Source organism: Neodiprion virginianus, chromosome 1 (assembly GCF_021901495.1).
Source record: "Neodiprion virginianus isolate iyNeoVirg1 chromosome 1, iyNeoVirg1.1, whole genome shotgun sequence".
In the NCBI taxonomy this organism is placed as follows: Eukaryota; Metazoa; Arthropoda; class Insecta; order Hymenoptera; family Diprionidae; genus Neodiprion; species Neodiprion virginianus.
This window is the reverse complement of record NC_060877.1, coordinates 36,755,865-36,781,877: the sequence shown is the minus strand read 5'-3', so window position 1 is coordinate 36,781,877 and position 26,013 is coordinate 36,755,865. Positions and strand designations below refer to the sequence as shown.

The window sequence follows — 26,013 nt, the reverse complement described above, 5'->3', positions numbered from 1 at the left end:
ATTGCGACCATGGAACGCCCCATATGTTGATAATTATTCAGATATTTGGTATGTTTGCGTAAAGTACACATGGCGCGAGCCAGAAAGATATGAAATGCAAAGTGTTTAGGCGTGTATGAATTGGAGAAGAATTAAATAAACGGACATTTCACCAGTTTGAACATGAGCAGCGTGTAATTTTTTCCGGTTAGTGAAAAACGATCTTTGGCAATAACCGACCGTGCAGAAAAAATAACGTGTATTAAAGCAGCAGACCTGTTGAATGGTTTTAATCAACTGACATTACCGTCTCTCGAGAAATCCCGGCAATTTCTAGAGGCTGTGAGTTTGTTTGAGTATTTTAATACCTAACCAAGGATGTATAACGCGAATACGTTTACCCATGTAAACGTAATACCCATCTTATGGTAATTCCCCTAGGTATACCTAAGAAGCTGGGCGTTCGACGTTCTATCTCTTCTTCTTCAGGAAAAAGGAATCCTTTGAAATTCTCGACGAAGTCAAAGAGCGAAAAGTCGTAAGCGAAGTAGCGAGAGAGATTAAAAAGAACTGAAACGTCGGAGAGTAAATTGAAAGCTGTTGGAAAAAGAAGGCGGAAAGTGTATATTTTTTACATAATAGGAGAAGCGACGACGCTTGATTTCGAGGTAAAAATTCTTCCCAGGGTATTTTTCCCAATTTATTATCAACTCTTCGTATTATTCGCCATAATTCCCCCCGAATTTGCCGCCGCGAAGCTCCGTCTCAATTACTGTGAAAACCCTGAAAGCCACACGCGCTACAACGTCTGACGGGGCGAATTGACTCGAACGCAAATTACGCGAACGCGTTATATCACGAGAAACGCGATTTCGCGTTCGCCAAATTTAGTTACATGCAGATAGGCGGGATAATTTCTGCAGGACAAGCGAGGCCGCGTCATCCGTCAATTTGACCAAACTAAATTAGAGAACCGCACGCGAAACTCGCTACATTCTTCGACACTTTCGTTGAATATTTTCCGAAAACCTTCGACGATCATAAACGAAGCCCAGTGTAGAGTCGCGAATTCCCCGTTTTACTACCCCTGCAGTTCATTAACTTCAAATGGGTGGAAACTTCTGGATAAGGTGAACATTACAGTGGCCCTGAAATTTCCGCAAGAGAAGTTATTCTAATATGCATGTATGCTACCAAGGTATATATATGTATAGGTATATATGTATAAACGGGACTGCGTCGCAATGAAATTTCAAACTGCAGCAGCCACTGCCAACCTTGCTTTGCAACTTGTACGGTACTTTAACAGGAAGAAAGAAAAACACAGAAACAATTGTCCACAATCGCCGCGCAAGAAGAGCGACAAAAAGAAGATAAAACAACGTTTGACGAGATGATAATGCGACGACACTCTAGTAACGCAAGTTTTACCCTGCAGCCCATTTCTCCTAACATTCAATATCTGTAGCGAATTTGCGTTTCGTTGAATCGCGATACGTGACAAAAATTTTATCACGTTTCCGTGAGAAACAAAAATTTCAAACGGTAAATAACGCAGATATTGTAAATATTCAATTAAATATAGTGCAAGAGAATTTTCTGCGTTTTCTTAGTAATTTGATGTTTTGAAAAAAAAATTTTCAAACATCTTCAGAGCTGAATTAATCCATCGATTTTTGGTGTCAACTTTTTCATCGCACGATCTAACAAAGAAACTGAGCTCTTGTTCTCGTCCGTCTTTATGATCGCGGCTCATTTTGCACACCTTGGAGAAAAAGTTTGAACAATTTACGCTGGCGGGTCGAAAAAACTAGGAGTAAAAGCGAAGGACAGCAAAAAGTATACAAGAAACGAAAGCTTTGAGAACCGAGAAACAAGAAAGAAAAATCGTCTAACGGTCATGACGTGAATCGTAAATTAATGTCGGTAAACCACGTCGAATAAATTATCTACTCGGTTATCTTGTCGGCGAAGTCTTTTCATTTTTTTTTTTTTTTTCCACCCTCTCGGTCATTGCGTTATTAATTCATTACTCGAGCTGAAATATTTTCGCTCTCGATAGCGCTGCTCAGTTTTTGCAGTACGTTACGAATTTCAATATCTATTTCACGACCACGGGGTGAGAAAAAAAAATCGAAAAGTTGCCTCGAAACAAAAAGATAAAACTCAATTTTACACCGGCCGTTTCAATTCGGAAATTTTTCACACGGCGAATGGGTCTAAAAGTTTGTTCGACATGCACGAATACTCGGTTTCACCTAGACCGGAATTAATTTGAAGGTCCTTTCTCGTCCTTGCGTTTCGCTCACGTCTCATACAGCAAACCCATCCACACACGCACACATTCAGGGGGAATTTCATTTGCTGGGATGTCCCATGCCACCCATACAGTGTTGCTCCGCGTCGGTGATTCAGTCAAGTATAACGGACGTGACGTGCCTCGTTTACCGAATATCTGTTTGCCAGACCATCCGTCCATCCGCCCCAACCCCCCTCCCCTATGCCTTATCGCAGCTTTCCTCGAAATCCTCAAATTGCCCCAAAATGCCACTGACGTGTTTCGAAGGATATTGTATTTGACAAAAGATTCAAAATCTATTTAAAAAAAAAAAAAATACTCTTCGAAATCGAATTCACCATTCGTAAATATTCTTTTAAGCATTGAAATAAAAAAATTTTTGCCTTGTTCGAATTTTTGGAATGAAAAAGAATTTCAAGATCGACCGATTCGATTCTGATTTTCAAGGATTCGAAAATGAATTTTTATTGAAATAGAGTTACACTGATACAGTTAGACAGTGCCGCATATCAGAAATTGTTCATCGAAGTTGTTCGCCAAGTTCGAGAACCTTTGAGAAGAAAATTTCGAGATCGGTGAATTTAATTCTAATTTTTCTTCCAGGATTCAAAAATATATTTTTATTAAAATAGAGTTAGACCAACATAGATAGACAATATGGCCTTTCACAAATTGTATCGTCGCCTAACTATACGTAACTGTGCATTTTGTAAGCTTTTTTTACTTTGTACGTCACAATGTTTTTCATTTTAAGAAGGCAAGTTTTTTGTAAAAATAATTGGAAGCTTAATTGGCGTTTTAGTTTAAAAACAACGATAAAACAGTTGCTGCATTGAATTTGAATCTGCTATAGATGAAAATCCCGTAATATTTTACGATCAAATTTGTTGAACAGTTAGATTATATAATTTCGTTGCAGTCTGAGTACGAAGTGTCATGTGCATTAAATTCCTACACCCGGAAATTGACGGTGTTTACCGCTTGAGCCAGTGAGCCATTACCAAAACGTGAGATCGACTGCGGAATTCTCAACCAAAACAGAGACGCGAGTTGCGAGTTGTTAAAGCCGATAAAGCGTTTGTTCCGCGGAAATAAGCCTCGTAAATCTGGAAAGTTGTAAATAGCGTCGGGCTTTAAAACTAAACGTTAGCAAAGTTCGCATTACGTTTATACATTATACGAGCGTCGCGTATTATTTACGAGTTTCGATCCCACCTTATATAACAAAGTTCAAGATGGCGATGAAAATCGTTAAACTAAAAACTATATCTCCTCGATCCAGAAATTGAAATCAGTCAAATCGCCTGAATTTAAGGTCAATTTAATCATCGTCTGACGTAAATTTCTCACATTACGTGATTTGCTCGAAATTTTTGACCCTCGATATTTTACTCGCAGATTTCCTCGATCACGGCTCATGGTTTCTATTTTTCCTACACCGTCAAACGTTCCGTTCGTTGAGATATAAACTGTGGATCAAGGAGTCAAAGTAGCGTGAATAAATCGTGATTCAGGTGAAGAGTGCAACTGTCAGTTTAACCCGAGGCCTCCACTTTCCCATTTCTTCTCTCTCTCTCTCTCTCTCTCTCTCTCTCTCCCTCCGCTGTCTTTCAGGCTCCACTTTCTGTCGGGTTCAGATTCCATTCGGGATTCTGCACGATTTGACGCCAACATACACGGGTTCAATTTTCCGTCGAGCAACTGGTTCCCAGCATACCTCGAAACGGTCTCCGACAAATCTACTGTGACCAGTTAACCCTGCGCTAAAGGACATTCTGAAAGACAGCGTTTTGATTCACCTTCGTCCGCGAGGATACTCAACTTTGCCTAATTCGACTTATATTTTCTCCATCTGGATATATTTTACATCACTTGATTAAACGTTCCTCGAATCAAGCGAACAGTTTCCAGGTGATTCGAAGAGCCTTAATCGATTTGAATAGTTCTCAGTCGATATTTACTTGTTGCTGTTAGGAGAAAAAAAAAATTTAATTAAACAGTAAACACCTTGATCCTGAGAAATTTTGGCGAATTTAAGTGCGTTTCATTCGAACCACACAAATTACTCATCGAATGTTGCAAATCAGAGAACACAAGTGAATAGATTTGTTTGTAAAAAAATTAATTTCTCTATCAGTGCACTCTCGGGTCAGCAAACCCTCGACATGAGTTATTTGCAGACATGGTCGGGGAACCAAACCGAGCCACTGATCAAACAGCGAAAAGAGTGATCCCCGCAAAAGAACAAAAGTAGCCCACATGCTCTGAAAGACCCTTAGATTTACTTTTCGCACGCGTTTGTCCAACGTCTGCAGTTTGCCAAATGCTATTCGCGTTCGCAGTGTTTGTATAGATCGAGATTGCCCATTGTTTGTTCAAGCACTGAGAAAAATTTCATTTGTTACAGTAGCTAGAAAAATTCAGTGAAACAGGTATCGTTGAAAAAACTGTTTAAATATCGTTGGAATTACGAAAAACGAGGTACGCCTAACCATTTTGCGCTGTCGTCGATCCTTTTTTGGCAATGGCAACGCAAAATCAGTTTCTGAGGTTTACTCTACTTTTTTAGTTAAACAAGGATTTAACGTCAATTTATCGCTGCACAAGCGTTAAATATTCGCAACAATTGCAAGAAAATATAGCAACAGTGATCGTAATGAGAAAGAACAGTAACGGATACTAGACTTTCCAGTAACAGCTAGAAAACTAATTCTCATTTTCTACCTAGAACTATATTTTTCGATTGTCATAAAAAATGAAAATAGTTATTCAGAAAATAGTAACTTCGAATTGCGCCCATTCCGATTCACCGATTCCTCTTCATCATTCACGGAATATATAATACGAAAAATCCCATTCCGAAGAAAATAATCGCAACGCGTCTAACGAAACCAAGCTTTCCCCTCTCGCTAAAAAAGTTGTATCTCATTCCAAGTCCGATAGTGACGTAATACTCGGTTGGTAATATTTTTTATCTAGAGACTAAACTTGGAAAGTGAACAATTCACCGGATATGGCGGTAGAAACGAGGAAATTGAATAACGATTAAGTAGTTACATTAAATAGCACAGCAATAAAAATTAAAAAAAAATAATAATAATAATACCGAAGCGGCGCAAAAGCTTAACCTGATTGATGTTTGGTTATATAATCCCGATGATGCAGGGAAACGATCAACGAGATGAGAATCAGCCTGACGAAACGTGACGTTTCGTTTAAAAGTCAGCTTAAGCACATCGACGATACAATACGGTCCGAAAATCTCCCTCCCTAAAATTCTGAACTCAGTCACAATCAGAGGATGGGGGCTAATTAAATCGCCGATTGACGCCGCTTTGCGAAGGGAGAAGGGCCCATGTTTCCCGGGCAACAGCTGCTGTACTCCACCGCTTCCATGTTCGTGTCCCAAACGCCAACCGCAGGTCCTTAAGAGGATGCTATAGTTCCTCGTTACCGACCGAGTAAAATTTCGCTCATTTTTACGATTAGCCACGCTTAAGCATCGCTGACGAAAAAGAAATATTCCGAATATAGTGACGTTCTACATTCAATGCCGAACAAATATTTCAGACAAATTATTTCTTACGTTGCGAGAATAAAATCAGAATATTCAGTATTCCCGCAATAAATTGTAATTCAATTGCAGTAATACATTTTTTGGCTCAATTGTTGCGAAAAACAAAACTTTTTATCAGCGTGAAAAAACATACTTTTTATTAATTTTATACTGAGAGAATCGTACATTTTGTACAGTCCATGAGCTGTTCGAAATATTCTAATTACTAAAGAAAGCTTAGAAATCGATGTTTTTAATTTCAAATCACATCGAAATGGTTAAAAGTATGATGGATTTGTACGCTTTTAGTCTACAAGGGTTTGTTTTACTCGGAGGACCATTTTCTACAAATTATCCGGTACGAATTATAATTTCGATGTTTTTTTTTTTTGTTTTTGCGATCTACGAATACAATAATTCAGATATCTAAATACAACGTACGACTATAATCTAGTGATTAAGAAATAACAGAGAGTTTCGATTTTTGGTTTCGACCAAAATGATTAAGTAACGGTCAATAAACGGGAATCGGAGTAGAAGAATAAGACGACAAGAGCTGAGAAAATCGAAGGCGTGAGAGGAGCGTTGATGTTATAGCTTCACATTTGCGGGGCACAAAGAGCTCGTGTTTGTGATATCTGAGAATATACCTAGCCGGAGAACCGACCTCCGGACAATGAGAACGAAAATACAAACGTAGAGAGAAAGATGAGAGCTTTTGTCTGTGCGGCGAAGAGTTGAAAGCACGACGAACGAATTTAGACGGTTGTACAAAAGCTCCGTGCAGAGGCAACGACGATCATGGTATTATTACTCGATTCGCGTCACGTCTATAATAGGTATGGTTATATAATGTAAAAGAGCTCGTTCCGACAAAACGCCGAAGCAGAATGAGGGCGGGGAATAAAGGCGGAAGCTACTTACCAATATTTTTACTTCCGATTTCACCCGATCTCCACCCCTCGAACGGTGATCGCAAAAGCTGGTCCTGCCAGCATTGCACAAAGCTCGCTTAGTCTATTGATAAAAATGATCATTTTACCCGCTCCGCAGAAAATCAAATTCCCATTGTCATATCGCTCGGCTCTCGATTCTCTGGGAGAAAATTACCGGGCTCTTTCACCCATGGATGGCAATTATTGATCTACTTCGCGAGTGCAACGTGAAAATTATTTCTACTTCGTCTCTGTTTCGTGAACTTTAACGAGCTCCGCATTTTACAAGAGTTGTGAATTTTTATTCGATGTTCTAGACGGTGTGAATACTTTTATTTTTAGTCGCTGAAGACAATTTTTTATGTCAATTATGGGGGCGGGGTTCAAGTTAAGAAATCAAAATTTTACGATGCGACAAAGTTTCGAATGCTTGGAAACCAGACGGCTCAAAGTTCCAAAATTCAGGTCACGATAGAGCAAAGTTCTGAAAAATAAGGTTTCGATGGAGTAAAATTACGAAAATTAAAATTTACTCACAGAGCACAGTTTACTGAACGAGTGGCTGTGGAAAATCAGATAAAATCGAAAATCAGGATTACCAGAATTCCGAACGTAAAACTATCGAAAATCCAAAACAAAGAAACATCAAGGTGGTGAAATTTCATCAAATTCACTTTCGGAACTTTGAACGTCGGATTTCGAACCTTTCGAAACTTTGATGTTTCGTCACAGTTTGATTTCTTGACTTTAGGATTTGCCACCAAAATAATTCCGAATTGGGCGCTGTCAGAGCTTTTTAAATTTCAAATTTCAACCGCATCCCAAATTACGACGACGGATTTTTTACGCAAAGGTAATTTGCTACGATAACTGTACAACGATACGATCGAATTTCCGGAAAAGTCTAAAGTAAATTCTAGTCTCTTCACCTTCACCCCTATCACAACCTTCGAATTACTAATTTCCGAAAACCGATTCTCCCGGTTAAGTTCGAGGGTAACTCTGGTTTCCGGAACTCTGGGTCAATTATCGAAATAGCGGGTTTCGGAAACGAGGCGTGAATGAAAAGCGGGAAAGCATCGGACGAAGAAAGACATCCGGAGAACTTGTTGTTCGCGGTTTGCGTGGGAGGATGAGACTCTCCCTTTTCGTGTCGCTGCCTATAACAAAAGCCGCGAAATCCTCTCTTCGCACTGTAGTTTCTCCTCCAAGGTACGTGTATAAATACACACTCCGATACATGCCAAATTTCCCGTCCATCGATTTTCCGCGTGACGGAAAACGAAAGAAACTTGGGAACATGTTTTCAATCCCACGCGTCTCACGGGACCGGGATGTAAGATCACGCGACAAAGCTTCCGGATTTTCCGGCCAAATACGCGATTTCATACAGGTAGGAAAAATCTGATATCCACACCCTGACGACAGGATTACTTGCGTTTCTTCCTCCGCGTCCTTTTGTTTTTATTTGTTTTCTATTTACCGGGCAGATCAAGAAACGAATGACACGTGTTACAAGCGCTTAAACTCGCAAGCTCTTCGATCGAAACCCGTCAGCATTACGAAATCACGTGGTCGGTGAGACGAATAAATTTTCCCCCAATGCGACGTGCCTGAGCAAACACGCGTTATACACATGCGTGTAGAAAATCTACGCGAATGGATTTCGCGGGATTCGAACCGCAGTAGGAATTTTCTGAGGTCTTTAAAGTAGATCCGGGTAATAAATCAGATTTCCCGGTGTACGGGTGTTCGCGTATAAATACGACGAGCTTCAGCCCCCGACTGATTATATTTCCACTACCCTGCAGAACGTGGATAAAATTCAGATGTGGGTACTTGTTGGTAATTGAAAAATTTTTCCTGATGTGGATTTGAGTGATGGTTGAATTAATCGTCACGCGAAAAACTGGACAACCCGTCACGTACAGACAATGACTAGAGTTTGCAATACTGTTGAAAAAGAGATACAGCCTGAAATAATATCGGAAAATGCAGGAGAGTTTCCTCGAATCGATCGCGTGAGTGATTTAATTTTATGGAATAACTGCAGTTTGAAAATGGGAAGCCAATTTGTGTCGCAACAAGAGTATTTTTAAGATTGTCTACGGCGATGATATTCGAAATTCAATTACGGAATATTGATTCACACGAAACGTTAAAGTTATACGTTTTAACGAAGCAGGAAACAAAGCTTAGCGGTTTATTTCTATTTAAGAATCATAGTTACGGAAAGGATAAAATTTTGAAGATGTGCGGAAATTCTCGGAGTCTATGAAGTCTCAAGTTTGAATAAGCTCCTAGGATTTCCATTCGAACTTTCAATCGCAGAAATTTCGATACGGTTGAGTTTTATTTTATTTTTTTTTTTAACAGAATTCATTCAATTCTACCGAAACAATTTAATTTTTGCAAAGTCAATTTCACCGTTTCGCAAAAATTGGGAAAGCGGACAATTGAAAAATTGGATTTTGAGGATTGAACCCGAAGTTTAAATCGTAAATATTTACAAATCGAGTAAAACACCGGAGCTATTTTTCGTACCTAAAATTTTAATTGGTTCAAATTAGTTTATTTCTGCGAGCATCGCACGAATATCTGACGTTATAACAAGGTTTTGGTTTGTTTCTATTAACATGATCGGAAACCACTCAGTGTTGTAATGAACTTTACAATTAATCGGGGCTGCGCGATCATAATTAAATTTACCTCGCATAGACGGAGGTTCGAATGACCTTCGACGTTTGGATGCAGCCGAAGGAATTCATCGTGGAATTATAGTCTCGGAAAATTGGGTTTGTAATATTGTTTTTCTCTCGAAAAAATTAAGTCTCGTCGAATATCTGAAATATTTCCACGAAATTATTGAACTTGATTATTACTTTTCGCGAGGAATTTCATCCCTCGCGGCTTTGGAAATCGGGAAATTCGAATCAGTCCTGAGGGCTGAGAAGTTGTTCGATCGAATCAAGAAAAAAAAAACAGTGATAAAGGTGCCAGAAATTCAATCGAAAAGGAACGGTAAAAATACGTGAAGAGAAAAAACAAATGAAAACTTTTCCCTTTGAAAATCCTCGAACTAAATAGATCCAACGGGTGTTATTTGAGTGTGATATTCCTTCGGTTTCAAGGGTTCGAAACTAGAGACAATATATCCGCAAATTTACCCCTCAAACATGTTTCTCATGGTGTACAATACACGTGGTATTAACACTGCAAGATTTCTCCGCGGGATTAAATTTACAAAGTTTCAAATTGCTCCTAATTATTTTACTCATTCAAGTTTCAACTTATTCGGCAGACAACAATTCTGTTTCTGAGAATAATCACAGCGTATAGAATCCACGTGAGGGGTTCATTGAAACTGGAAAGCCGGAATAATCGGGATATTCTCCTCGCCTTATCCCAGCATCTGATGAATAGATGTTCAATACCGTTCCATCTGATCGGTTGAGCGCATCAGCGAATAATCAGAGAAAACCTCACGAACATATTCATTGTAAAAGAGATTTTGTTGAATCGGTTTCTCGCAAACGAGAGATGAACAAAATATATGTATATAATATATTCGAGTGCAATCTTAACGTCTCGTTTCGAGTCTGTGAAAATTGTACCTACTCGAACCGGTCGAAATTAGTAGAAACTACGAGTTGAGTAAGAATAATTAATATTACTAATCTAGCTAATTTAAACCTTACGTACATATTTCATAAAATTATGACTTACTTACGGTCAAACTTAAAATTGAATAACACGATAAAATGAAGGTTAATTTTATTTCATATGGAAAAAAATTATCTGGAGTAAGGAAGAAGACTTTCTTTTGTAACACACGTTGCTTCGACTTGTACGAAATTGCGATTCGAATTCGAGCAGCAAGAGTCAGGTTTTTTTCGCGTCAGATAAGCGGACAGATTTTCACTTTCTCCTTTCTCTCTTTCGTCCGAGTGTGAATTTTTTTTCCTCTGACAACAAGTCACGCAAAATCTCCGGAGTTTGTTGCAAATATAAGACGTCCGGATCCGAATATCCGTGCTTAAATTTCAGCCTATCACAATGTTATTCATTGTATGCACAGTATACAAAAATCTGATTCTGTGATACACCAAGCGCCTTATAACCGCTCGAAAAAATCGCTGGGTATTTGAGATTTCGTTGAATCTGCGCTTCTTTGACGTAGCGGGGAAAAAGTTTATCGAAAGGAAACGTAAAGATACATTTTTTGTGTCTGTCAATCTGTATTGCATGATGTGAAAATATTCGGAAGTTTTCGTCACGGATTAAACTAGATTTAGAAATAAAGGAGCCCGCTGAAAAACAATGAAGTCGCTAATTTTTACGACGCATTGAACTTCGTTCGAGATAAATTCAAATTTGTACAGAAGAATCGAATGGAAATGAACACAGAAACTAATAAATAGCCTTGCAATTCAAACATAACAAAGTGGAAAGTACTTGAATTTTCTTAAACACACATATAAAGCAATGGAATGAATAATTTTAATTGATTTTCGTACCATAAAATGATTTTTCTGAGTGAGTTTTTTGGACTGGCAGACATATTGAAATGACTCTGTTTTAACTCGATTCATTCTCTTTTACTTTTAATCCAGTTGAAATATTTCTGAATTAAAAATATTCGGGATACGGCTGCATATTTGTGCAGAGGAATTTTCGACCCTGAGGAACTCAAGTCTGAAGTAATTTTTGAGCTGTGTAGCCGGCGTTGCGAGAAAACAGCAAAAACTTGACGTTTTTTGCGTTTTTCTTAAAAACCGCTATCGATAGATGAAAAATGACTTGACCATCGTGTAGTGCGGAAAATTCTACATCGAATTATAACCTCATATGTCGGAAACGGAGTCGTATTAACAAATTTAGAAAAGAGGAATTCTACTTATCGACGGCATCTGGGGAATTTTGGTGATGCAATTTCTTTTTTCATAATTCGTTAATCCGACTCCGTTTCCGACATACGAGGATACAATTCCATGTAGAATTTTCCGCTCCACACGATGGACGAGTCATTTTTCATCTATCGATGGCGGTTTTTAAGGAAAACGTAAAAAACGTCATATTTTTGCTGTTTTCTCAAAACGCCGGCTACGCAGCCAAAAAATGACGTCAGATTTGAATTCCTGATTGTCAAAAACTCGTCTGCACAAAAATGCAGCCACATCCTGAACGTTTTTACTACTTTGACTGGACTACTCAACCCGGACGCTCCATCGCCGCAGACTAAATCTGGATGAAAAATTTCTTTCCAAAATACACGGCTTATCGCTCAGCACAGGATCGTAATTAACAATACGCGAGAACTTGGCGCGTGGATACCGAGTCCTTTGAATCTCCTTATTCAACCGCGATTGCATTTCTGATCTGATTACATGGGCTCGAATTAATTTGGAACAGCAGGCAAATCCACCCAGGGGTTGACATAATACGTCGAGTCGGAGACGGGGGAAGAATTTTTATTTCGAGAAATACCCGAGTCCCGATCCTTGACAGAAACTTTCTCTAAACTCCGGATTATCACCCGCCGTTGTCCGTTCTCCGCTTGACAGGCCCGATCCTTCGACTGAGGCTGCATGTTCACTTCGAGAATAAAAAAGGAGAAAAGTATTTCCAAGCTCGCGAAGAATTCCATTAGCGGAAAGTTCCGAGGGAACCTGAAAAGCGCTTGTATAAAGTATTGACAAATTCGGGACGCGCGGATTTATTCAGTAACTGGGTAATTATCTTCACGAAAAATCGCCCTGTCGATAATAACTCGGCGATTTCTGTGAAACTTATCTCTAAGCCTCCAATAATTATAAAAATGTAGATAATCGGAAAATGTCGCCGAGATATTGAACAAAATAAAAAAAAATGTAGAACAATTGTTTGAAAGACGTTTGAGAGAAGGTCAGAATTATTTTTACATAGAATGATAATGTTTTTCTGTTTTTACAGATGTGCTTAATTCCTTCTTCACTTCCTCCGACTCTCTTACAAGCCCGATTAGATATACATTAACGTTCCGTTCTGTTCGGTTCCGTTCTTCGAATAGCTCGAGGTGTTTTCACCCAGCCCGCTGTGCAGCTTTTCACAAAAAGCCCCAGCTGCCAATCCTCGAGATAAAATTTCTCGGTATGTTCCTTACACAGACGCGGCTCTACCGGGAGTAGGAAATTACTGATCGGAGATACAAGACAGAGAAATAAGAAGAGAGAGAGAGAGCGAGAAGCCTCGTGGTTGAGTAGACTGGAGAAATCCTCGCTCCATCATATTATCAAGGACTTGATCTCATCGTCAAGATTAAGTCCCAACAACCGACCTCCAATTCAGTTCTTATACAAATTTCATCCCTACGAATGTTTCAACAAATTATATTTCGTGCCCTTAAGCTAGTCTAAGGATGGATATTGTTCCAAGGATAATTTACATAGAATTAAGTTTTCGGTCAGGATATTTTTTTTTTCTTTGGTTAGGTTATTATACCGTGCAATCGCTTAATGATCTCGTTAAATTTCATCACGAAAAAAAAAAAAAAACATAGGACATACCGTTGACGGAATAAATTTTCTAAGGAATTAGCGAATCTCTTGGAAAATCAGCTGCTGCGAGCAACTGTCAATCCGATATCGACATAAAATATTAAAACTATGGTTTGGCATTAAAAACAAACCAAACACTGAGATTTTTTGTGACAATCGTAGGTGAAATAATTGACAGACACATCCTTTCGTAAATTCTATAGTAAAAACTTTTACGAATTTATACCTAATGTGAAATATTTCTAGTCTCAAGAAATTCTCAGTATTGTAGTTTTCTTTCATTCCTGCTGTAATTTTGTAATATTTAACTTTGCTTTCGTGAAACTCTACTGCAATCCTGTAGAATTGTTATTTGTTTTTTTTTTTTTTCATTTCAACGATCTCCAGAAATTGTTGGTCATTATTTGAATTATGAAATAGCAAAAACTTTTTGGAACTTTTCAACGGTTTTTTTAATCAAATTATTTCGCCCGCAGGGTATAAGGGTGAGTTTCTCTTATTGAGAGAACCGGCAGAACTTCTTTCAAAAAAAAATTAACACAGTAAAAAAATCGCCTTATTACTCGACCAAAATTTATTTCACATCAAAATAATGTTTGGAAAAAAATAATTTCGTTACAAGGATTTTCCCACACGGATGTCCAATTCATCCTTTCGATGTCTGATATCCTTTAATGAACCATTCCTCATAGTTTGAACGTATAATTTCAAAAATAAAAAATCACGTCATTAGTCATAACAAATTGACCAAATTTTCATCAACGAAAATTCCTTAACTTGTGAAAAATGACTTGGTTAAAATATTTTGCTTTCCAATTCTCCATCTTCGTAAGTTAAGAAATGGTTTACAGTATAGGATACAAGGCATCGAAAATATGAATCGGGTTTATCGGTGTGAGAAAATCCTTGCGACACAATTTTTTATTCCAATTATTTCCCGAACGTGAAACGAATTTTGATTAAGAAATAAATCCGTTTTCAACTGTGTTAATTTTCTCCTATTTCGCCTTAATTCCGCACGCGTACCAATTGAGGTAACGAAACGGGGGCAATTCAGATCCGATATTGATCCATGGCCGAACAATTGTTCAGAGAGTATCGCATCGGGTTCAAACTGCTTGCAAATCGGTTTCCCATTGCATGGGTATAACGGGGGTCACATGTAAGGTATAATGCACCTTGTTCCTGCGTCCCATTGTCCTTAAATTGATCGAGTCTACGTGCATGCATAGAGGTGTATGCACTCTGCTCTGGTGAGAAACGCGAACAAAAGCTGCGTGCGCTACCCGATACCGGAAGCTGCCTGGCACGCGTCATGTTCGCATCACAAAAGCTCGGCGAACGGTGGCAACCCTTTCACTCAGTGACACGTTATTGCGCCGAGTCGATTTTTCTAACAAGATTTTCTGATGAATCTGTAATCGAATTTCAAAAGTTCAAGATGGCGCATCCGATGTGGCGGAACCGATATGGCGAACGAAAATCTCAAATTTGATCGAATCCGGTCAAAAAACTCTGTGCAGAGACTTTCGGGCTCGCTGATTGAACTCGCCAAACTGAATTTTTAAAATCTAATTTCAGATTCGTGATCAGCGACTCCAATAACCTCTGGACGGAGTTTTTTCTAAGAATTCGATCGTATTTGGCATTTTTATCCGCCATATTGGATCCGTTATCTCGAAATTTTTGAAATCTGAGTTCAGATTCGTAATCAGCGACCCCAAACAATTATAAGTTATGTAAAAAAAGCATATGTGTGGATTGGTAACTTTTTCGGAAATGAATTAATCCTTTAATTTTCACGATTTTTTTCAATCAATTTATTTCTAACAATAATAATTTACAATATATCGCAAAAATAAAAGGGATGAAACCGCGGAAACACGGAATTGCAAGATAGATGAGAGGAGAAATTTGTATTCTCCTCGCTTGTCGCCACGCATAGCGTATACGTATAGGGCATTCCGTGCCAACTCTCTGATTTGGCTAACGATTTTTTACACGATTGTTTTGACTCTCGAACGGCATTAAATATTTTTCAATGTTTTCTTCAAGATATTGCGAATCGATTCGAGCTATCTAAAATTTTTAATAACGAACATATTGATGAACACAATTTAAAAATTTGGAATAGATCAAAAAAATCCTTCGTCGGGTATCGAAATTTGACTGACTAACTGAAAAAATTTAAAGAAAATCGATAAATGATCGAAAGAAGTAAGATGTGTTTTTTATTTGGCATGGAATGCCCCATATACATGTATGCTTGTATTATATATAACGTTGAAAGATATTAATGGTTTGTAAAAGAAGAAAGTTTTAAATATTGCTGGACGGCTTTGCATCCTGCAGGACAACCAGAATTCTTAAAAAAAAAAGCTCTAATTTATATGCAACTGCACGAACCCAGCTGCTTTTGTGTAACGTAGAAGCGCTTACACGCTTGCAGAATCATGGAAACAACGGATTTTTGCTGAATTTTGTTTGCGCTTGAAACATTTACATGCCTACAATATAACTCTGAGCTTCCGTTAAGCTTTGGTGGCAGCTAAAAATTGTGGAATGTTAAATCATCTGTGGATGACTTTCGTTCTTGGAAACTTGATTCTGGCTTTCGCTTTCCACAATTTGTAGTCAAGTAAAACGACCAACGAATCACTGAATTCTCGATCGATTATTAATATTCTTTCAAGTACCGAAAGGATTGAACAAATTGATTTTAACGATCGTTAAACAAACATTGCGAATATTTTCTCAAAAACAGAATTCTCTCCGACGGAAATTAATTTTTTCTAAAACGACAACTGAACGAAAAATGACCATGTCACGGAAAAGTTCTATTTCGAAAGAAAAAAAAAGCTCACCCGGCAAACGTTAAAGTTCGCTCTGTAAATAGAACGCATCAATTTTGTTTGAAAATAAAATACGTGCAGAGTTTATAACGCGGAAAAAGCTCGACGACGAGAGAAAACTTTTTCACGCAAGAGTTTGTATTACGAGAATTTCAAAAAATTATACCTAAATTTGGTGCACCGTTGAACGAAGAATTTCACCAACGACTTTCACATCGCGGAATTCGCTTCTGGCACAGAAAACGATCTTTTCAATTAAAATGCCGTAAGAAAGGGTCGTAAGTTGATTAAACGCTGCACGAAGTAGAAAAGCCCTTAAAATACTGTCGCTTTTTAGCAGGAAGCCCGACGACGATTTGGGTAAATTAATTGTAAGTGACGCCTCGCCGTCTTCGGCACTCGCAAAATTATAAGAAGACCGTATAAAAGAGAGACCGAGTTGTGTAAATTATATAATACAACCGAAAAAATGAATCCTTGATCAAAATTCCACGCAATGATAAACGCAAAATTTAAATAAATATTGTTATTAAATTCCGCAAGTTGGGCAGGAAAATCGCATCTGAAGTCAGCAGAAGGGCGATTTTGTCACGGAAAGTACGCCGCGTAATTTCGACTTTCAAAACGGGTTAAATTACACATAATTCACTTCAGATTTTACAGCGTTCGTTCAAGTTTCCCACTCGCTGTAAAATAATCCGTACTCATCGTCAGCGAAATAAATTTCCGTGACAATTTTTCACACCTGTAGAATTATCGTTGACAATTTTGCTAATTATAATCGATCGACGAATCTGAGAGAAATTTTTACTACACTGATTTCAACTTCTCGCGTAATCGGTTTTCGCAGGATCCCGGAAACCGAAGATCTTGTGCAATTAAAACTTCTTCGTTCAACGCCGGAGAAAATTCTTCGAATTTCTATGAGTTTAAAGTTTGATTCTCTTTGACGCGCAACCCTTTTATTGTGTGTGTGTGTGTGGGTGTGTGTGTGTGTGTGTGTGTGTGTGTGTGTGTGCGTGTGCGTGTGGGTGTGTGTGCGTGTGCGTGTGGGTGTGTGTGTGTGTGTGTGTGTGTGTGTGTGTGTGTGTGTGTGTGTGTGTGTGTGTGTGTGTGTGTGTGTGTGTGTGTGTGTGTGTGTGTGTGTGTGTGTGTGTGTGTGTGTGTGTGTGTGTGTGTGTGTGTGTGTGTGTGTGTGTGTGTGTGTGTGTGTGTGTGTGTGTGTGTGTGTGTGTGTGTGTGTGTGTGTGTGTGTGTGTGTGTGTGTGTGTGTGTGTGTGTGTGTGTGTGTGTGTACATATATATAATAATATATATATATATGTATATGTAAGGATGCGAGATGAAACCCGACCGACTAAATATAATCATATGACATCAAGAACGAAGAGAAACATGAAGTGGAAAAAAGGGGGACGAGGATGACAGAGAACTTCTTCTCTCCTTTCTCGCTCTCGATAATTTCGGGAACGAGATTATTTACCTGATTGCAAAGTTGAATTCGGAGCGAGAGAGAGCGAGAGAGAGAGAGAGAGAGAGAGAGAGAGAGAGAGAGGTGTTTGTATATTCGTGAAAACGTATATAGACATACATTTAATATCGATTAATACTTTAAGATTAGATTGGTGGATCGAAATTTATGAATACTTTTCGGTAATTTGAATTTTTTTTACATTATGAGAGGGAAAAAAATAAATACAATTACGAAAAAAAGTTATCGGTATCGGATTTTCATTTTATATCGCTTTGAAATGATTGAATATTCAACAGGTTCTTGGGATTTTACTGTAAGATGATGCATTTTACATATTCCAAAGACTGTTCTTTGCAAACTCGTTGGAATGAATTTTCTTTTTTGTTCACTATGTTGTCAATTGTATTTTTGTTTATAGAATTCTGTACGATTGTGTTTCAATGGGCAGGGATAGCAGAGTAATAAAATATGTATCGCACTGAGAGAAATTTTTAGTTCCAGTTACCGCTCAGTCTTTGACTATTTTCTGTTATAGTTCTGGGTAGAAAATGAAAATTAGTTTTCTAACTGTTACCGGAAAGTCTGGTATCCGTTACTGTTCTTTCTCATTACAATCGCTGTTGCTATATTTTCTTGCAACTGTTGCGAAAATTTAATGCTTGTGCAAAAATAAATTGACGTTAAAGCCTTGTTTAACTAAAAAAGTAGAGTAAACCTATGAAACTGATTTTGCGTTGCAATAACCAAAAAAGGATCGACGATAGCGCAAAATGGTTAGGCGTACCTCGTTTTTCCTAATTCCAACGATATTCAAACAGTTTGTTCAACGATACCAGTTTTACTGAATTTTTCCAGTTACTGTAACAAATGAAATTTTTCTCAGCGCGACATCGTTTCCCATTGAAAAGTATAATTTTATAACACGGCGTGAGAGTTATAAAAAAAGAATTTCGTTTTTCGCTTCCATACCTAATACGTGAAATGATTCAAAGACATGGAGATTCAAAAAATTGTCACGATCTTCAGGATTTCAGGCTCATGTTTATTGTTCGGAAATACCGCGTGTAAGGCGCAGGGGGAAAAGTGTAAAAATAAATCGACAAGCACTCGAGGTCGGAAAGTGAAAACGCTGATAAAGAATACCGTAGGTATAAACTCCGCACCGTGGCTCGTTAAAATCGATTATAGCCCTGAGGGTACATCGTGCACAGGCTTTTATCGAAGACAGGGAAAAAGCTAAAAAGCTTTCGACATAAAGCGAAGCAGCGAAAGTCCTCGGGACGGGGAAAAACACGCGTCGGAATGTCTCAAGTTTAAAATTTCTACCGATTTATCAGGGGTGGGGCACGTTTTTCCAGTTCGAATCTTGCCTCTCGGGGCTCTTACGTCCCGAGCTTTTTGCCGCCCCTCCGCAGCTTTATTAACTTTGACCTCGCGGTTAGCATAATTTCGTTGCCGAGGATAATCGCTTCGGATTTAGGCTTATCCCGGTGTGTACACACCTCCGTGTTTGATATTGCGGCAAGTCTATGGCGAGTTGAAAATATACTTATCAAACTAATTAACTCCGCTCTTTCTCTCTCTCGCTTGATGACCCGACATATACGATACGGGACCTCTGCATGCTCGTCTGTGTTCGCGAATCGATAGACTTAATCCATCACCTGAGAGTTAGAGAGAGAGAGAGAGAGACTAGAAATTCTGTGCAGGCTGCTGATTAACGTTATCGTCGCTCTCCTCACGCTCCTTGGAAATTCAAACTTTTCACTTCTCTCAGCTGCACTCCTGCCGCGTGGAAACTAATAAACGAACAAATTCATCGGCGAGGACCGTGAAACACGGGATTTTAATAAGAGGAATTACTCTGAAAAAAACATACGTGTAACTACAGTCTAGACCGGATCTTAAAATTGACGGTTAATTCATTTTATTAGTTGTTTTTGTTTTACCCAATTTTCAAAAATGGGAATCGAGAAAACAGTGACCGAATGTATCCTCATATTTTGTACCACACGTGTGTTACATATACCACTGAAATTCTTAGTCGTTCATTTTTATCTCCAGGTAAATCAAATTGTATGTGAAACGTCGGAAACACGAATGGAATAAAAACTCGACGCAGACGGAATCGGCAGGAGCGTAATATAATATCAGCTGTGGATATTTAAAATCGATTTTTCGAATATAATAAATATCATTTGATTTAACAGAGAACAACCGAAACAATAATTTAATCGAGATACTGATCGTGAATGAAATCACATTTATTTATTTATTTTTTTTCTATTTGATGTTTGGTAAATACTTCTTTTTTTTTTTTTTTGGTTTGTGTCTGGGTGCAATATATTCTTTTCCTCCAGCGTTTGATTCAAATCTCGTGAGATGTTTGAATGCCAGTTTGAAATGAATTTTTCAATCTTTAAATTTAAATTTCTCAACTGAGACAAAACATTTCGAGTCGTTCAGTCTTTTTCGTTTTAATTTCAACATTTTCTCATATTTCTTGTGCTTCTGTCCGCAGTTTCGTTTTTTGCAAAACACCGCGGCGAGAAAAAAAAATAATAAATAAATAAATAAACCGTTGAAAAAAACCTGCGATAATTAAAGTCCAAACTTGAGTCTTGGGTAAGGCGATCCCGTGTCAAAGAAGCCACGGAGGATATTCCGTCCAGAGAATGTTAAACCCGACACTGGAATTCTTCTTTGCGGTAGGCGGCTGCAGGCAAAAGCTGCTCGTCTCGAATATTTGCAAACCGTTGCAAAGATCCAACGACGCGAGATGCGAAACAGACGTGTTGCGTAAAGAAATAACGCGTAATTTAGAGATGGTCAGATTTCGGAGGGTTGAAATTTTTTGCTAAAATTCCTCTTTCCAAAACCGCTCCAAAGAAATTTTCGCATAATTTTTCTGCACGCTCGCTGAGCGAAAGGAATGTCGCGACAAAATTTCTCTTCATTAAAGTACAGCCGGCGCTAAATTAAAAATAAACGTTCGAATTTTTTCTCCGAGGGTTGTTATTTATTGAATTAAATACCGAAAAAAAAAACTAGACAAAATTAGCGAAATTGAAAGTTTTCTTTTTAACGTAAGGTGAAGAAAATTTTTGAAAATTCGTAGCCGACTTTCTGATAATTGATCGGTTGAAAGAAAATCAGAGAGTCTGGTTAAAATATCGATACACAATTTCAACAGTTTTTAATAATAGCAAACTCATAGGAAAGAAGGAATCTCGGATATACAAAAAAAAAACACATTAAGTGCCTGTGTATATTCATTTTGCAATTAATATCGATTTGATATTGCGGAAAATTTTCTTTGCCTAATTCGTCCGCAATATGTGAGTTTGGATTTTATGGTCCGAATGGAAATCGCTTTGCCATGGAAAACTACGATAGAAGCAATTCGCTCTATTTGCGCAATTATCCAAACACACTGTGCATAAACAGGCAAATTGGAAGGGAATCAAACGATCAACTGTTTATACAGTCCGGGACAATTACGCGCCTTTATTTCCCCGTTAGAATGTCAAAGCTCGAGCCTTGGCCTCGCAGAGCTTTTCGCTGTAATCCTTAATGCCCGTAATTAACCGGGATCAGAGTGAAGCGTGTATTTGTTATACGGTATACGCAGAACCGTAAGTAGGTCTAAGCATCGTTGCGATTGCAGCCAATTTGCGGGCTTAAATTTCGCTGGATTCTCAGCATTTTCCTCATTTTATCGGCATCCCATTTCTGACGACTGTGTACGATCGAAAATTTTACAAGTTGAAGAAAAGCGTCCGTTGCAGGGAAGGAAATAAAGAAATCGATCAATATCGATTTAAACCTTTTTCTGTACTTATTTAACAAACTTGCAAAATTACACAGTTACTAACAATTATTCTGAAAGACAGATCGATTCAATTTGAAAGATAAAAAGTCCTCCGCAGCGGAGCGAACGTTATATTTTACGATCATCAATCAAAACTTCTGTCGGATAAATTGAATACAAGCAATATTAAATCCTGCACGTTTTTACCGCAAAGGTTCCGGATTTTTGTGTATAATCTGCAAACGTTTAGCTGACTTTTATTCACCCCTTCAATGTTTTTTTTTATCACTCGTTTCTCCCCTCGTTTATTCGCTCGGCATTCGTTGGCAGATTTTTCCCATTTATTCAAAGCTACAGGTTCTTATCGGTTTGACGTATAATCCGAATGGCAAATCCCGAAACCGTTCGAACGGGTAACGACAGGATTTTAATTGATCATCTTGTTAAGGGTAAAAGTTTGCGGAAAGTTGTATAAACGATCCCACGTTTCACGTTTCGGGTGATTGATATTTTCACGCTGACCTATGTATGCATACCTATTTCTGTGTCTACTTTTAGAATTCCCCCCGAAAAGTCTCCTCTAATTGGACTCCACTAAACCAAAATCAAAGTACGCGTAAAGCTTTCACCGACCTGCCAATCAGCAGGACTTAGCCGACGGTCCTTCGTCGAGTGAACAAATAATAACTGTATAAGACGCAATATTCTTCAAATTTTTCCATCTCATTTTATTCTTCAACATATTTTCGCAAAATCTTTCTATTTTCATCCGTCACTGTGTTGTTGTTATTATTAATCATATAATAATTAAATTCTCGAAATACTTGTTGATCAGGGTGAACTTATTCAATTTTATACTCTGAGAAAAATTTCATTTCTTACAGTAACTAGAAAGATTCAGTGAAACAGGTATCGTTGAAAAAACTGAACATTGTTGGAATTACGAAAAACGAGGTACGCGTAAACATTTTGCGTTATTGTCGATTCTTTTTTGGTTATTGCAACGCAAAATCAGTTTGTAAGGTTTACTCTACTTTTTTAGCTAAACAAGGATTTAACGTCAATTTATTGTTGCACAAGCATTAAAATTTCGCAACAGTTGCAAGAAAATATAGCAACAGCGATCGTAATGAGAAAGAACAGTAACGGATAGAAAAGTCATTTTCATTTTCTACCTAGAACTATATTTTTCGATTGTCATAAAAAATGAAAATAGTTAAGAACTGAGCGGTAACCGGAACTAAAAATTTCTCTCAGTGTATTACCATCAGAATCTGAAAATATTATTGCTTCCTTTATTTTCTAGTTTATGTCATATTAGCTTGAGAAAGTGTGCACAAATTTTCGTTACCGAGAATATTAAAATTAAAAACAAAAAAAAGAAAACAGTTGTACGTTAGTTTTTTCGTTCGCCTCGAATTTCATTGTAATTTTGATTTATTTTTTCTTGCATTTCGCATTCCAGGAACTATGTTTTCTGCTCCTGACGAGCCAGGAAAAAAGCGTTTTATAATTACACATGCGAAAAAATCGCGCAACTCAAAGTTAGACTCTTATATGGCTTGGTTGACGAAATTACATGAAATATCACAGTTTTACGCTGATTGTATAATAATGCGACGAACATTAGGTGGAGCGGTCTTCGTAGCTACAACGACAATCATAACAGTGTGTAATTAATTATTCGGAGCGGAATTTCACACATATGTAGGTGTAATTTACGACAGCACGTGAGTCCGACATTTGCGGGGGCGAATAGAGCGGATCTGAATTTCGCGACGCAGTTTTCAATGGTTGTTTGCCATTGACTGCACTTGGCCGCAGCGCGAACCGCCTGCCATCATTTTAATAAGCGAGTGACTTTTATTTTTGCAATTTCGCGTCATTTGTTGGTCAATTATTATCCGCAGGTCAAGACGTTGAATTATAACGCAACTTTCGCGAATATTTCCTGCAAAGCTTTCGCGGAGTAAAAATGCGCGCGGTTATAGATTCGGTTTCAGGGATTTTGAATCGAGATCCCAGCTTCACTGCTGCAAACGGCTGAGCTTGCGATTTATTCCACACGCTGATCCGTGCATGGCCAGGTTATTATTCCGCGAATACGAGGGATCAAAACGCAAGGGTTTATAGTGAAAAATTGAGTGCGACGTCAGGACTTACCGGTCCAAGTTCTTATTGTTTTTCCGTAACGTTGATGTAGTCTTAAGTTTTCACGCGAATCCGCCGTAGTAGAACATTTCTTCGCGGAAAAAAAAGTGATATTGCAAAAACAAAAATTAATGAGACGGATATTATTTTAGACATAAATCACGATACACCCGATCGCAGTTGTGGTAAAAAATAATAATTGAGTCCTGCAGGGAAGTTTTTTTTTTTTACCGCGCGTTAAATTTACAACGTATAAAGTTATATCAATAAAAAAAAAAAACCGTTATTACAAAACTCCAAATTAGGCATTATAAATGGTGTACTGCGACAAAATTACGGTTTTAATTACACTGGAGGAACGGAAAAAGACCTTTTCCTTGTTTTTTTCCCGCGGCCAATTTATGTATCGCCAATTCCGGAACCAAAATAAATTCGCCGTTAATTTCTTTTCCCCAAGGTACGTACCAACAATTGTTATATTTACTTTTCTCGTGCATCAATACCGTACAAAAAGTTGGCAAGATAAATTTAAGGAAAGAAAGAAAAGATCAAAAAAAAAACTCTCGATCAAATTATTAAAAGGGGCGATTATCGGGGGACAAAATATGATATCGAACTCACCAGAGGCAGGCTGATCTCGTTTACGACCGAGACGTAGAGAAGCAGAGTGATGAGATAGCTCCTGGCGGAGGATGCCATGGCGTCCTGGTTTCCCTGGAGCGGCTCGCCGATGTTTTCTTTGTTAATAACTGGAAGAACTCCTCCCGACTCGTTCGAGACTTATAGGGCTTTAAACTGGAACGCGGTGTCCGTTGCGAGTAGCGGTTTCGCGGGTTTCGCGCCCTTATATAGGGGCTCGACGTCTTCGACACCCCCTGCGGCCGGGGCGCAAGCGTCCTCAGCGTCACTCGCGCCGCGTTTTCGCCCTCTCCGTGTGTGAGTTAGCAATTTTCCACGGACTGTTGCTCGCCGTGCAATATTCGGCAGGGTTATTACGGCATGTTGCCCTGCAAGTTCGCTCGAAAGTACAACAAGCGGCTTTGGGCTGACCGTGAGCCATCAGCCTTCGAACTTCACGTTTTCACACCGCAGGTTCCAAGTTCACGGAACGACAAAACTGGGTATCGGATTCTTGATCAACACCCTGAAAATTCTTTAGTGGCATAAAATTTCAAACCCAAAGAGCATGTTTTTGGTTTTTTGACCGCCATGTTGGATCTACCATCTTAAATTTTGAAGATTCAATATCATATTCGTGATCAGTGATCCCGAAAACTTCGAAATACCGAGTTTCGGCCAAATCGATTTACTTTGGATTTTGGTCAACCGTATTGGATTCGCCATTTTGGAATATCCGTAATCTAACCTCGCATTCGTCATCAGCAATTGGAAAAACTTCGGGGTATCAAGGTTTATCAAAATCCATTGATCCGATCCCAAGATACCATGATTTTTATTTGATTTTTTAAGATCGTATTATTAAAATAAATCGAAAAATACTGAATCGACTAAATCCAAACTCTAATCAGTTCTAAGTCTGAAAAACCGCGACAATTGAGACGAAAATCATTGAAATCCGGTAACTTGTTCTCGAGACATCATCCGACAAATAAAAATTGATCAAATACATACACACGTATCTAATTGTAAAAACGATTGGAAATGATTTTCTGAACTTCAAAACGTGGACATCTAGTGAAAATTCAACTTTTCATTTTCAGGGTGATTACAATAACTTCCTTTTTTCTCTGAAACCAGAGAAACGGGAAGTTAAAAATGAATTGTAAAAAGTAAAAAGATAAAAAGTATAAAAAAAAAAAGACAAAAAATAGTAAAACACGAACAAAATCCACTATTTTCAAACCTCTAGTACCCTTCGCGTATAACTCGTCACGAAATATATTCTACTCTCGTATATGGTTCATCCCCCGCAGAATCTGATGAATTGTTCTACCCACGCAACTCGGACGTTTTACGTTTTACCCCCCTTACGGAGGCTGCAGACTGGCCCGAATAAAAATTTTCAGATACTTGCATATACCGCAGTATAAAATTCAACGGTATATATAATATAATCGTATACATGCATACTACATACATGCAAAATCCGATCGAAAGTTTACATGAATTATTTTGAATTTTGTATTGCTTGTGGTAATAACATATGTTATGTAATACATTTGCCGATCTTTAGGGAAAAAATTAAATTTGAAGACATTTATAGGTGTTATACAACTTCGGGAAGAGAGACGTCGTTAGCGTCCTGAGAAGATTGGGAGTCGCCGATTTGCTTTCATTTGTAAAATTTTTGGTTCTCGATCAATATCGGAAGCGTGTGAAAGCCGTCTTTGTGTCCGCGAATTTGTCGTAGGTGGGTATTATTATACCCGAATCAAGGAGATGGAAATTTCTATTTATAA

The 26,013-nt window shown here is 38.2% G+C and overlaps 1 protein-coding gene across 3 annotated transcripts in view; it reads right to left on the bottom strand.

Annotated features, from left to right (window-relative positions):
- The window catches only part of LOC124310412 (neuropeptide-like 1), a 30,755-nt gene extending 6,319 nt beyond the window's left edge, over positions 1–24,436 (bottom strand). For 2 of the 3 annotated variants that reach the window (XM_046774323.1, XM_046774325.1), the window contains exon 1: positions 24,215–24,435. In XM_046774323.1, coding sequence (XP_046630279.1) covers positions 24,215–24,292 — 78 coding nt within the window. In that variant the 5' untranslated portion in view covers positions 24,293–24,435. Of the gene's footprint in view, positions 1–24,214 lie in introns of all 3 variants that reach the window. The other variant, XR_006909659.1, reaches the window with a different exon arrangement.
- Positions 24,437–26,013: the final 1,577 nt, after the last annotated feature.